The 15,041-nt window shown below is 42.2% G+C and overlaps 1 protein-coding gene across 2 annotated transcripts in view; it reads left to right on the top strand.

The window, feature by feature from the left end:
• Positions 1-9,332, top strand: part of PPP2R2D (protein phosphatase 2 regulatory subunit Bdelta) — a 46,630-nt gene extending 37,298 nt beyond the window's left edge. For both annotated transcript variants that reach the window (XM_075000442.1, XM_075000443.1), the window contains 5 exons: positions 1,741-1,918; positions 2,928-3,092; positions 4,661-4,830; positions 4,908-4,999; positions 7,192-9,332. In XM_075000442.1, the coding sequence (XP_074856543.1) occupies positions 1,741-1,918; positions 2,928-3,092; positions 4,661-4,830; positions 4,908-4,999; positions 7,192-7,471 (885 nt within the window). In that variant the 3' untranslated portion in view covers positions 7,472-9,332. The remainder of the gene's footprint in view (positions 1-1,740; positions 1,919-2,927; positions 3,093-4,660; positions 4,831-4,907; positions 5,000-7,191) is intronic.
• Positions 9,333-15,041: the final 5,709 nt, after the last annotated feature.

The raw sequence follows: 15,041 nt of genomic DNA, 5'->3' as shown, positions 1-15,041 counted from the left end.
TTGCTCCTGGACACTTGGGCTTTTAGGCCTACTGGATTTATTTGAAGCAAATACTGATGTATGAAACTAGCACAGACTGTGTCCACACTGGCAGGTTCTTTCAGAAAATCATGCCCTTTTATGAAAGAACACATGGAACGTCCACAAACAAAGTGCACTCTTTTGATCCAAAATCAGAAGAACACGTCTCTTTTTTCAGAAGCCCTCTTCTGCTCCTGGATCAGGAAGAGAGCCTCCTTTTGAAAGCTTCTTTCAAAAAAAAGCATGTGTAGACACTCCCCAGGCCCTTCTTTCAAAAAAGCAGTCCTCATGGCACCAGATTTTTTTGATCCCTGGCCCATTCTTTCAAAAGCTTGGGGGCTGGGGGGTGCGCTCTATTAAAAGAAGATTGTTCTTTTGAGACGCTTTTTTGTGTGTGGACGCACTCTTTCAAAAGAAGGTTTTTCACAAGAGATCTTCTGAAAGAACTTCTTTTGAAAGATTGCTGTAATGTAGACGCAGCCAGAGATAGTTGAAGCCCTCTGTGTGGCTCATGTGTCCACTGTTCCTGTGTACAGAGACACAGCCAGGAGCGAATGGTGCAGAGTTTTGCATCATGGAGAATTTCACACTTAACTGCATTAATTGCAATTTAGATTTTGCTTAACCTTCCCCTAATTACACTAATTCTGGTGTTCCTGGATTTTGATTTGTTAGTTAATAACTCATATACGCTGAGATCCTATTTTTAATCCATTTTACCCAGCACTCTTTGTCCTTTGCATTTTTTCTCATGTTTTTACCTTTAAATGTTAAAATGTGACTGATTATTCACAGCAAGAGGGATATTTTTGATAACAAAAAAGGTATGTGGCAGCCCCAGAAACCTCTTTATCTAATATTGATTTAATTTTCTTTTCTTAGCTTTTCACTGGGTATATTAAATGTAATTTGTCAACAGTTTAATAAAAAGAGCATCCAATTGTTATGAGTACATGGTCAAGTAGCTGATTTTTAGAGGAGAAATAGTGGCTATATAAAGAGTTATCAGATACTTAGAGTTAATAATCTTAGATCCTTTTTTGTTTAGGTTTTTTCCTTCATTTTTAGTTCTTATAAGAAACTACAGAATATATATTTTTCAGGTATACGTCAGTTTAAAATTTAGTATCTTCAGATGGGTACACGTTTTCATACAGAACAGTCTCTTGATGCGGAAGTATGGGAGAGCCTTACATAGTTGAAAGGCGGAAAATCAGTCCAAGATTTGTCCAGTGACTTGTGCAGTGGAAAGTGTCACAAAACTGACTATTGTCTACAGAAGTTACTGTTGAAAGAGATGTTCTGAAATAAATTCTGTCAATAGATTGCATCTGCACATAAAAGCAGATCACTTTTTTTTATCCACTCCATAGACAAAAGTGCCCTCTGGAGTGGCTACGTGACTGTTTTTCATTGACAGTTTCTGTGGACAAAACACATTTTGTGTGTAGATGTGCCGAGATTTGTCGACAAAACTGCAGTTTTGTGTGCAAAAGTATCTAGTGTAGCTGTAGCTGAAGTGAAATGTCTTCCAATAAAGAGAGAGACTCTGGCTGTTATATAAATTATTTTACATAATAGAAAATATCTTACAGTAGTTAATTTAATTCATATTTAATGTAAACTTTTGAATCACACATTAGCTTTTTTATCTTTATAGTGAATTTTTCCCTGCATATAAAAACTGACTTTTCTTATGTCTGATCTTCCCCTTCATAGGTGCCAATATTGAAACCCATGGACCTAATGGTAGAAGCAAGTCCCCGAAGGATATTTGCAAATGCGCACACGTATCACATAAACTCTATTTCAGTAAATAGTGATCATGAAACATACCTTTCTGCAGATGACCTAAGAATTAACCTATGGCATTTAGAAATCACAGATAGAAGTTTTAGTATCCTTTCCAGTATGAATTCTATGACTATATATATGTACTTCTGTGTTTTGACTTTACTAGGAAAGTGTTTTACATATATATCCATCCACTATTATTAAAAATAAGCACCCTGAATACTTTCCTTTAACTCCAGTCACATAACTAAACACTAATTCCAATGCACTATTTCACAATGAAACATGTTTGACATTAAAAGCTGGAAGTAGGGATATATGTAGAGTTTAGATAGTTTAATTTTGCAGAGCAGAAAGTGAAGGGGAATTGAAAAGCTGGGACCATATTAAGTGTGAGAATCAGTCTTCCATCGAACTTGCTGATAATATATTGAAAACAAAAATTTCCATTGTGCCAGAGTTCTGTTTCCGGTTGTATTCAGTGCCACCAGTCTTATATTTATCTTGAGTAAAAGCTTAGAATTTTGCACATGGATATGCTTTACAGACAATATTGAAAGTGCCTCTTTTTTGCTATAGCTCTGTGGTGTCCAACATGCTATCCACTATCAGCATATGGGTATTTGACTGGTTGAGTGTGACTAGTTGGCTTTCAGAATAATGTGGCTAGTTTGCTATACTACTGTAACTAGTATAGTGGCTACTGTCAGAACTGGTTGGACACCCCAGCGTATAGTTAAAGGCCTGTCTATCTCAGGCCAAAATGATCCATGGTAAGTGAGAGAGATTTTTGAGAAGTAACATGAGTGTTCTGAATAAAAGCAAAGACTTGAGAAATATAAAAAAATAAAGTTTGAGTTGTAAGATCCTGCAAAAAATTTCCACACAAATATTTAGTTGATAATACTGGGTACAGATGCTAGGAATTACCCAGGATTATTTTTGTTATTCACGTCATTTTACAATGAATAAATGGCCCCGTAGCAGAAGGGGGAAGCTCACCTTGTGCTTCTAAAATTATACCAGAACCATAAGTCATAGTTTTTGGAAATTGTATTTTATAAACAATAAAATGTAAAATGCTGTTTGCACCTTTACCAGTGCACTTTCAGACATTGTAGATATTAAGCCTGCTAACATGGAGGAACTGACAGAAGTTATTACTGCCGCAGAGTTTCACCCGCATCATTGTAATGTCTTTGTCTACAGTAGTAGCAAAGGAACTATTCGCCTCTGTGATATGCGTTCTTCTGCCCTCTGCGATAGACATTCAAAATGTAAGTAACTTGAATATATCTTTTTGCTTTATACCCTTGCTTATTATACATATTTTTCTGGAGAATGTGAAGGTATCCAACTTACGTAAACTTTAAATGTCAAATTCTGCCTATTGGTAAAGAACTTACAAAGGTAAGGGGTCGTAGTTTTGTAGAATAGAACATTTTAATTGTCTTGTTCTAGGCCATCACCAAGCAGAAGTGTAGCATGAGACAATTGACGATGTGACTCAAGTGCTTTTGGCACCAGTGAGACCTGTCTTCTGTCCAGACTCAGTCTTGGTGCTTCTCAAAGGTATCTGCTTAACAAGTGCCAGTTCAGGGCAGTTTATTGACATCTACCTTTGTGCATTAGGAACTGGGCTGAGGCTGCCAGAACCCATTTCATTTGTGACCGTTTATAGCTGTTGGAATAATTTTTTTTTCATAATGATCTGTGCTGCATTTGAAGCCAGTTCCCACAGGTGAAAGGCCAGTGTTTTTGAACCCCTGAGCCACACAGCCTCATGTAAGCGAGGGAGGCTTTTATGTTTCCACTGTGTGGGATATAGCCCATCTTTACACGCAGTCTGGTTCTTGTTGTATTACAGTAGTAATGATTTAGTCAGTCGCTATGTCCTGGGGTTGATCTAAATAGCATTAATATTTCCAGGTAAGCACATATACTATAGCAAAGATGAGGGGGTTTTTAAATCCGGAAGAGAAATACTTAAATGTTTGTGGCAAGTGTGATATGATCCATTTCCATTTTAGTCAATTTAGTTTATATAATTAGAAATGTCAGTGGCCAGCTTAACTTGTAGCATTTCTGTTTAATTTCCTGTACTCCACCAAGTATACCATAGTCTGCAGTGTTTTTATACAAGGTTTATAAGAACGAACTTTAGTATTTCCTTGGTGTCAAATGGTTTGTATTGTCATTGATGTGCAGGATTAAGAGTACACGACTTTCAATCTAAGTAGCATGCTTCAAGAAAGCACGTGAAGATCCCAGTTGTAATTTCTGTGTAAATACAGATTTGCTCTTTCAGTAGACTTTGTGTGGTGCACTTTATATTCACTTGCAAATAAAACATGTACCCTACAGCGCCACTAAAGGTTATAAGCTAGCTAAGATGTAGAAGTGTACCCTGGAGATGCTGACTCTGTCTTATCATCTAACATTGAAATATTTTTAGCTGTATTTTGATAGTTATAGAATAATCAGCACTTCCAGTAGGAACACAATGACTTTTGTATTTAAGTTTGTATTTTACTTGTTAGTTCCTCTCTCTTAATGGTCATTCCCAAATTGCAAGCATCTGGATATTTCCTAATGGGAGAACCCATTGGACCTTAGAACCTAGTGATTCTGGCTACTGGAACGTAGTGCCTTTTTAAAGAAAGGTCTGCTTTAAAAAAAAGAGAGAGAGCGAGCTATGATTGTATTTTTCTTTTTTTTTTTTTTTTTAAATGGGAGATGTTTAGTATTCTGGACCATGATTTTGAAATATGTATTACTGAATACCTTTTGGATTTGTAAAATTTGGTGTATTGGATGCATTTTTACTTTACATCTTAACTTACAGTTTTTGAAGAGCCTGAAGATCCCAGCAGCAGATCATTCTTTTCAGAAATTATTTCTTCAATATCTGATGTAAAATTCAGTCACAGTGGCCGATACATGATGACAAGGGATTATCTTTCGGTTAAAGTGTGGGATCTCAATATGGAAAACAGGCCTGTAGAGACATATCAGGTAAAGTGTTCATATTTTTAAATTTTAAAATATTTTCTGTTTTTAGATCTGTCTAATACTTCCTTAAATGTTTTAAGGTTCATGAATATCTTCGAAGCAAGCTTTGTTCTCTGTATGAAAATGACTGCATCTTTGACAAGTTTGAATGCTGCTGGAATGGTTCTGATAGGTAAGATAAACTTGTGAAATAAAGTTAATATCAGAATTTTAATCCCCATTCCTGAAAACACTTAAACACGTGCTTATGCCTAGTATGTGAATGGTCCTTTTGAATCAATACATTTTGCAAGATCTGGATGTTAAATTGTTTCTTTTGCATCCTCTGATAGGTTAGAGGCAATATAAACTTTTTCAGTGAACCCAGTTTTAGTATGAATTATTGCTGCATTTGCATACAACTGTTTTTTTATTTTGATGTTAAAACTATCCTGAAACCATTTTTTTCCAATTTTTTAATTTAAACAAGACCATAAAAGTTTGGATTTTCAAATTTTTGGAGAAAAATTTTGTTCAATTTTATTTCCAACCTTTCTGTTTTTCTGTCCTTCCATTTTGTCAAAGTTAAATACCTAAAAACAGAAGTAGCAGTATATCTTCAGGCCTTTGTTTTATGATCCATGGAATGTTCAAAATTTTAAATAAAAAGTAATATACAAAAATGTAGTTTGAAGCTGTGCTGTGATAAATTGTTGATATTATATTTTGGCCTGCTGGTTTGGTGTTTACCATAGAATATATTGAATATAAATTCAGTACGGGTATGTCGAAAACAGTATCCAAACATCCTACAAAAGTGTTTTTGGCCAGGACCTGCCAAATATCAAAGAACAGAAGAATTGCAGTGAGGTATAAATAGGAACATGCTCTCAGTGGGAAGCAGAAAATGTAGGGAAACCAATTAAAGTAAGACTCTGAAATAACAGCTCATTCCAGGTTTCTGGAGAAGCCATACCTATGTAAAACACCATCATGGGATGGCAGGACTTTTAAATAAAATAGACATGCATATAGACTTGAATTCAAATCCTTCCACCTGACCCCACTCCCAATGCTTCATTTCTGTTGCAAAATTTGTGTTAGTTTGAAGAAGATTGTTCAACATAGACCTTTAGTCAAGATTCCTGAATGGAAGAACATGATGCCAAAACACAGGGGGGCCTGCAGAGTAGAAATAGTTGATGGGGTACTGTAGCCCAAGATGCCAATCAAGGAGAGAGAGCATTCCAAAATTGTAAAGGAATGATGCCTAACACCTGAAGGGGGTGCAGTCAGATAAGAAAGGGGAGAGAGGTGCAACTTCATATGTAATCATGACAAAGACCATATGATTTGGATCATAGCAAGTATCTCTTAGATCCATTGTAACCCTACCATGGTTGTATCTAGTTCCAAAAAGTAGTGTCATTGTTTGTTACTGCTAATACAAGAGTTAAATATCTTTCAACGGAGTTGGTCATTTTGTAAATTTGGAGGCAGATTACCTGCATTACCTTTTTTGATTTCTCCCAGTCCAGACCACTATCATAGGTTTAGAATGTTGTATATAAACAAACCAGGGATGTAATTAAGGCACTGATCTCCTTTTTACACAACTTATGTGGCACTGTTTCCACCCCAGAGAAGTTCTCAATTTCTCGACTATTATCCAATCAGTATAATTCCTTATGTTTTCTGTATTGTCAGTTTATTTTTACACTTATTAAATTTTCCCAGTGATGTAGATATTTGTATTAATCTTTATAATTTGCTCTCATTGGGGCAGTAGCTATAAGGGTATTCAGGAACTGGCTCCAGGAGGCAATTTTGAAATACATAGCCAAATGTTAGCAGTTCAGAAGAGCTGCCCTATATTCCTGATACTGTTAGCTGAAATTGGGTGGTTGCTCAGGGACTACTTTCCCCCGGCTGCTTCCATTGCTGTAGGGTGAGGGTGTCAGGGTAGTGCTAGACTAGGAATAGGAGTAGTTCATCTGTAAATTGTGAGAATCAGGGTGCTCCTGCTTCACTGAACACTTTCTCTTGCTCTTCAGGAGGGCTAGAGCAGTGTAATTAGAGCTAGCTCAGGGCATCAATGTTTTGTGTGTTTCAGAGAATAGCAAGGGTGTGGGAAGTGAGAGCTGAAGAGAAGGCAGTAATGTGAAGGTGCTGCATGAAATAAATGATGTGGGAAGGTGGACCAAAGGAGCAGCAGTGAGGAAGGATATAAAGCAAGGGAGAGGAATATAGTGCCAGTTTTAAACTTGAGTTCTGGCAGTCATTCATTCTGTGCACAGAAATAGTAAATTAGAGGAACTGCAGTGGAATAATGTTTTACGGTCTCTAGTAATTCAAGTAAAATATTTCCCTTCTGGTTTTAAACAGTGCTATCATGACTGGCTCCTACAACAATTTCTTTAGGATGTTTGATCGTAACACACGACGGGATATTACATTAGAAGCGTCAAGAGAAAGTAGCAAACCTCGTGCTATGTTAAAGCCACGCAAAGTGTGTACAGGTGGTAAGAGAAAGAAAGATGAGATCAGTGTTGACAGTCTGGACTTCAACAAGAAGATACTTCATACAGCATGGCACCCCACAGAGAACATCATTGCAGTCGCTGCCACCAATAACTTGTATATATTCCAGGACAAAATTAACTAAAGATGGTTTATTTGAGGACAGTCGTCATCTTGCATAGCTAAACTCAGTTTTTTCTGTAAAAGAGAAGGCCTTGTTGTCCTACCAGTAAAGAACATTGATGCACTTACTTCCCTTTATATATAAAGGAGAGAAACTTGCCTGGTTTTGAGTTCATGGTTTAGTTCTGCCTTCAGTGAGGGTGGGGGATGTGAGCTGCAATTTTCAACAAGAAAAAGTCCAGTAGAAGCAGAATTGATGGACAGTGCTCAATCAGGGGTAGTATTCAAATGTATTTATTTAAGTCTGAGCCTTCCTTTCCAGTTTATAGACCAAAAAATTAACACCTGAGAAGAAAACTTGTCATACAAATGTAATTTCTGTCTCTCGCACTCTTTCTCTGCTGTAATATTTGGGCCTTTCAAAACATATAATGTGCTTTATGCCTGTAAACATTCCTCCTCCGGCCTTTTATCTAGGCTTAGGTGTTTTTATCTCCGAGCACTTAGGTAGGTGGAGTGGGACTTGTAGGCAGGTTTCAGTGTATATTTACTCACCAACTGTATCTATAATCACACCTTCGGGTGTAAACCACTTAATAAAAATAACAAACTATAAAAAGTGTTTTTAAATCTGAAAGTATGCATTGTCTTTTTATTTTTTTATTGCATGTATTGAAATTGTGGAAAAAATAATTCTGATGGGAAGATTTAACAAGTTTGTCCCAGAACACTGAACTTTGACCAGCAGATCTGAACAGTTTCATGTAGCATGAAATATTTCAGACTCTAAAATTAGTTTCCAGAAAACTTTCATTAGTTGGCTATGTTGGTTTTCTATAAAACTACATCATACCTTATGCAAAAAATGAGATTGAAAAGTTTGGTATAACGTTATCTAGAGCCGTAATAAAAAGAGACCAACTTGCACAGAAGGAAAACATAACTTAAAATATTCAACAAAATTGCTGCTTTGAAAATTAAAAATCCAGTATAATAGATGCCTCTGAAATATTTGACGTAGACACATACTTTATGTGCTTTACTTTTTTTTAGCTGTTTAGTACTTTTGAAAAAAAAGTACTTGATTTTAAACATTAAAAATGTTATATGTATATTGAATTTCACATTGGAATTAAAAAAAACTTACTATGCTAAACAGCACAGGATAAATGTTAACATTTTATGAGCTGTTGACGCCATGAGATCAGGCTATATGGAGGCTATGTACTGATGTGAAGTGGTTTTGGTAATGTCTGTTCCATTTGACTAGAGAGAGTAACTTAATTTTTGGTAATCTTTTTTTTTCAAAAGGGCCTGAAACTCATCCTTCAGTTTTTCACCCAGAACTAGTGCACGTTATAAAGTTGTACCTGAAATAACTGCGGACACATTTTAATAGCATCAAGTTAACTAGATATGTAAGGGCTATAAAATGTGCCTGCAAAATCAGAGGTGTCTTCTAAAAATTAGACCCTTTGAGCTTCCCTGATGAAATAGAGAAGTGTGGTTTACACTCCATTTTTAATAAAAATGAAGGTGTATTATGATTACTAAATCAGATATGGATATGCAAGAGATAAATGTCTTTCCCTACCCTCTCAATTAATGTCCAGAGTGCCACTCTTGTTCACAATAAGCTAGTAAATACAGCTAACTTTTTGGGGTTCTACAAATAAAGTTTAAATAAAAATCTTATACTGTATATTGGTTGTGACACTATTTGCAAATCTTGAAATGTAGAACTAGGTCATTTAAGCATTAGATTTGACCTCGTTCTTAAAATACATAATAGAGCTAATACAATGGGATTGTATATACTTGTTCAGTTATTTTGACCAAAAAGTTTAATAAATTTTAAATGTTTACCTGAACTTGCTGTGTATTTTGACAACTTTTCCTTTTCTTTTGCTTCTGAAATTGAAATTCTAGCTGAGTTTCTCTGATATTCAGTGTGTACCTCCATATTAAATATGCTGCTTAAGGAAGGGAAATGACTAAGTTTGTTTAGCAAAAGCCTATGCACTTCATTTGCACCGGAGTAGTACCCTTAATTTTCCACTGAGTGAAGTTAAATATGTGTAAGGACTTCTCTACACTTAAAACATTACAGTGGCACAACTGTGCTGTTGTAGTGCTTCAGTGTAGACATTATCTGTGCTGACATGAGGCGTTTTCCCATCAGTGTAGGTAATCCACTTCCCTGAAAGGAGAAAGCTACTTTGACAGAAGAATTCTTCCATTTGATCTTGTATTGTTTACACGGAGATATAGGTTTGCTTGACATGGTTTAGGTGTGGATTTCTCATAGCACTGACCAGTGTACTTAAACCAACCTCATTTTCTAGTACAGATTGGGCTTAAATGTTTGTAAAGTCAGATCCTTAGTTTAGAAGGACATCTCGCTGTACTGCATAACTGTAAAATAGTGTTTCTTCTTCGAGTGGTCCCTGTGGGTGCTCCACAATAGGTGTCGGGCTCGCCCGGCGCCGCAGTTTGGAAATCTTCCAGCAGTTTCTCCTGGATCGCGCATGCGCCGGTGCGCACCCCCGGCCGCGTGCACGATCCGGTCCCCGCCAGTTCCTTCTCAACCACCATCGGCTGCAGACGGAATCCACTCAGGCTAAGGCCAGAGTCAGATTACTTAGTGGTTTTGTTCCACGTGCAATTTGTTGTTTTTGGCTATTTAAAAAAAAAAAAAAGAGAGAGAAGGCAAAGACAAAGAGAATATCAGGAAAGAAAAAAAAAAAAAAGGGAAAGAGGAGCGGAGAAGAGAAGAGCGGACGTGAAGGCCATTTAGGGCGCCCGCTGCTGCAGGCCGGTGATCACTATTTGGGGTGGAAAGGCACGGATTAAGTGCTAAGTACCCTATTAACAATAAAGGACTCACCGCAATGGCCTCTTCAGGTTTTACAAAGCGGGAGTCATGCCGTGAAGCAATGTTGGCCTCTGTGGGGCATAGCGAAGGCATCCGATGCCTGGGGGAATTACAGGCTACCTTGCCGGAGAAGCCTCACCCAGAACAGCCCGCTGGGTTGCATAAGAGGAAGGCAGTTTTTCTCTGACCCCCTCAGTGCAGCAACGGAGGAAACTCTCCCTGGCTCGATCCATGCTGTGCGTTTGCAGCGAGCAGGACGAGCGGAGCGCACAGCCACCAGCCGCATACTCAGGCAAGCGGCAGCTCACGTGGCAGAGGCTGAGCCTCCGGTTATACAACAACCGGCACGCGCAGCGCCTAGAGCATCAGCCAGGCAAGCGCCGGAACCGGCGGCACTGCCACAGGCGGCACAGACCCCCGCGGCACCAGCGGTGCAGGGGCGCCAGGCACGGACCCTGCAGGCACCGGAGGGGGATACCCGCACGGCACCGCAGCTGACAGTGCCAAGCGCGGCGCTGACAGCGGGGCCGAGATCCCCAGCACAGGAGGGGGCGGTGCCAGCCCCGCAGCAGAGGTGCAAGGCAGCATCAAAAACCCGGCACCGCAGTCCATCTCTGGACAGGGCTGCGCTGCTGTTAGCACCAAGCCCTCCCCCTGTGATACACACACCACACTGAAGGCCTGTGTCTCCACCGGCCCATCCAAGAAAAAAAAACAAAACAAAAAAACCTCCTTCTCCGTTCCTCCAACCAATGCCACCATTTCTGGGATTGGATCCCCTGGAGTACTATCACAAGCCAGTTTCACCTCTATCTGTGTTGTCGCGGAGGTCTCGCTCTCCCAGACATCGGGGGTACACACCCCGTGAGTGGTCCAGGTCTCCATCCCCGGACCCTTGCCCATGCTGCCATGGTCGTCCTTATCATGCTGGACACAGACAAACTACAGGCCTACACCCAGGGCAGGTCCCCCCCGGCCGCTCAATACCCCCGTGGGCACTCCCGATCGGGGACGGAAACACAGTTGTCTCAAGGGGAGTTAATTTTAGAACCCCGAGACTTTCCTTCACAATCCTCCAGCGAGCAAGTGTATCATCGACCGCAGGAACCCGAGGGTTCGAGGGAGGTTTACCTTAGTGGTTCCTCCTCATCCTCCCTAGATGAGGCCGTGGCCCCCGGGGATGTCTCTTCCCCGGATGACCTTAAACAGTTTCAGGAGCTGTTTAAAAGGGTGGCTTTTCATGCAAGACTTTCAAACGGCAGAGGTGCAGGAGAAACATCACAAACTCCTGAAAAATTTGAGACCCCCGGCTTCATCCAAAATTGCTATTCCGCTGGACGAAGCCATTCTGGAGTCAGCCATTACTATATGGCAGACTCCGGCCTCTGTTCCGCCTATGAACAAGAGAGCGGATAAGAAGTACTTCGTCCCAGCAAAGGGCATGGAGTTCCTCTTCGGTCACCCACAATCAAATTCTTTGGTGGTTGGGTCGTCCCAGCACAGGTCAAAGGCTTCTCAGTACAAATCGCGGGATCGGACAAAGATGCTAAGAAGCTAGAGCTGTTTGGCAGGAAGGTATATTCCTCTCCTATCCTGCTATTGAGAATGGCAAATTACGGGCACACCTAGCAAACCATAATTTTGATAATTACTCCGGGCTTACTCCCCTCATGGATCCACTTCCGGAAGATAAAAAGCTGGTGTTAAAGGCGATTGTTCAAGAGGGCTACGCAGCATCGCGGACGGGAGTCCAGATTGCCCTGGATGTGGTGGACATGGTGGCACGTTCAACAGCTACAACAGTGGTCATGCGTAAGAGAATCCTGGCCCCAGACGTCGGGTATCTCGAGGGAACTACAGGCGAAGATCGTGGACCTTCCCTTTGATACACAAAAGCTGTTTGCAGACTCAACCGACTCGGTCCCTCACTCCAGTAAGGACTCGAGAGCTACACTTAGAACCTCGGGCATTTATGCTCCCCCATACAGGAGGGAAAAATTTTATCTTCAGCAAAGACGCTACGCTTACAACCACAGCGTGCTCAATATCAATGGGGCTACGGCTAAGGGCGCTATCAATAGTGGCAACAGTACAGAACTCCTAGGCAACGTTCTCAACAAAGCCGTACGCCCTCAGGTCAGGCCCAAAGGCAACAAGTTTGATGGGTATGTCGGGGGCTGTATTATCAATACCCTCGCTCAATGCCACTCCCATCTCATGTTCCATCATCGCCTCAGACCGTTCCACTCCCAATGGGAAAAGATCACCACAGACATATGGGTGCTGGAGATCATAGCCACGGGTTACGCGATCCCCTCCCAGTCGCTTCCACCAACAAAGTCTCCCACTAGGCCTCACCTCAGGGACGCTACCACGAGGCGAGGCTCAAGCAGAAGGTGACTCACCTTATGTTCATAAGGGCGGTGGAAAGAGTGCCGGCATAATTCCAGGGGAAGGTTTTTATTCACGCTACTTCCTACCAGGGAAGAAAACAGGACACTGGAGGCCCATCTTAGATCTTCGGGGCCTCGACCGTTACTTGCACAAGCAACGTTTTCGGATGATCACTGTTGCCTTGATACTCACGGCACTGGACGATGGAGACTGGGTTGCAGCACTCGACTTACAAGATGCTTACTTTCATATAACAATCCACCCGGCACACAGACGCTTCTTCCGCTTCACGGTTGGCCAGGAGCGCTTCCAGCACAGGGTTCTTCTGTTTGGCCTCTCCTCGGCCCCCAGAGTCTTTACCAAAACCCTGGCAGTGGTGTCAGCCTACCTGCACAGACAGGGGGTGTTTATTTTTCCCATATCTGGGCGACTGCCTGCTAAAAGGGACCTCGAAGGCAGAGGTCTCACGCATGATACGCGTCACAGCGGACACGTTTCTTTGCTGGGCCTAGTCATCAACCTCGCAAAGTCAAAGTCCAAACCCACACAACATACAGAGTTCATAGGGGCACGCATAAACTCTATCACAGCAAGTGTGTACCTACCCGACGCCCGCTTCCGCGCAATCAGTTCGCTGGTGCAAGTCATTACGTACAGCCCCACGGTGCCGGTCTTCACGTGCCTACGGCTGCTGGGCCACATGACGGCAGCGACGTTTGTGGTACAGAATGCCAGGTTGCACATGTCAAGCCTGTAGCATTGGCTGGCGAGCATTTACAAACCGGCATCCCACACTGTCCACAGGGTGGTGTCGCCCACAACAGAGGTGCACAGATCCCTGGCGTGGTGGGAAAACCCCGAGAATCTGCTAGTGGGGGTGCCTTTTCACCAACCACAAATTTCCATTTTTCTCACTACCAACGCCTCCCGCATGGGATGGGGAGCGCACATCGGCGACAAGGTAACGCAAGGGCTATGGTCCCCTACGGAACAGACACTGCACATATCCATACTGGAGATCAGAGCAGCGTTCAACGCCTGCAAACATTTTCGAGATTACCTACATGGCAAAGTAGTCAGGATTCAATACCGACAATACCTCCACTATGTTTCTACATCAATCGACAAGGAGGAGCACGATCCCGTGCCCTATGTGTGGAAGCACTTCCGATTGTGGAATCGGTGCATCGCCAATAACATAACGTTGAAAGCCTCAGACTTGCCGGGCGCTCACAACGTGAATGCAGATCAGCTGAGCAGGCGCTTCGCAATCATACTCGAATGGCAGAGCCGCTCCGATCTGCTACAGTGCATTTTTCGTACATGGGGTTTTTCCCCAGATCGATCTGTGTGCCACCCAGTACAAAAAAAAAAAGTGTCCCCAGTACTGCTCCAGGGCAGGAGTGGGGGCGGGGGTCCCTGGTCATGTTTTCACGGAAGGGCTCCCTACTTTACGCTTTTCCCCTGCGGCGCTTATCCACAAGGTCTTGCACAAAGCCAGAAGGGAGAGAGCTCGCATGATACTCATAGTCCCGCTTGGGATCGGCAGCAATGGTTTCCCTTGCTTCTGTGCATATCGGACTGCCCACCGCTCCCTCTACCAGTGGCGCCGGGCTTACTCACGCAGGCTCAAGGGTCCATAGTGCACCTGCACCCTCAGGGTCTGCACCTACAAGTATGGCTAGTCCATGGCTCAGCTCCTTAAAGAGCACATGTACGGAGGGAGCACAACAAGTCCTGGAATGTAGCCAAAGGACCTCCACCAGGAGGACTTACAAGCAGAAATGGACTCGATTCACAGCCTGGTGTTCCGCCAAGCAGTTAGCTCCCCGTGACGTTCCTATACCTGTAATACTAGAATACTTATTGGACCTCAAGAGAGGCGGGCTTTCTCTATCCTCGCTAAAGGTCCACCTCGCCACTATATTAGCCTTTCGGCATACAGAGGAAGGGCCCACGGTATTCGCCCATCCTATCGTTACCAGGTTCTTGAAGGGGCTGGTAAACCTGTACCCCCCCTCGGAAACCACTTCCACTATCGTGGAATTTGGACTTGGTGCTCAGCACGCTATCGGGTCCACCTTTTTGACCCATTAGCCACAGTTCCCATACGTCTTCTTACGATAAAAACAACCTTCCTCCTTGCAACTACGTCAGCCCGCAGGGTGAGGTGAGCTTGTGGCAGTGATGGCAACGCTGCGCTGCACAGTATTCTCAAAGGAGGCGGTAACCTTAAGGCTGCGCCCAGCCTTTGTTCCAAAAGTCTCTTCGGAGTCCAATCTTAACAAGCCAATAGTTTTACCCGCGTTTTACCCGAAGCCTC

The sequence above is a fragment of the Carettochelys insculpta genome, chromosome 7 (assembly GCF_033958435.1).
Source record: "Carettochelys insculpta isolate YL-2023 chromosome 7, ASM3395843v1, whole genome shotgun sequence".
In the NCBI taxonomy this organism is placed as follows: domain Eukaryota; kingdom Metazoa; phylum Chordata; order Testudines; family Carettochelyidae; genus Carettochelys; species Carettochelys insculpta.
This window is presented reverse-complemented; position numbering and strand designations above follow the sequence as displayed.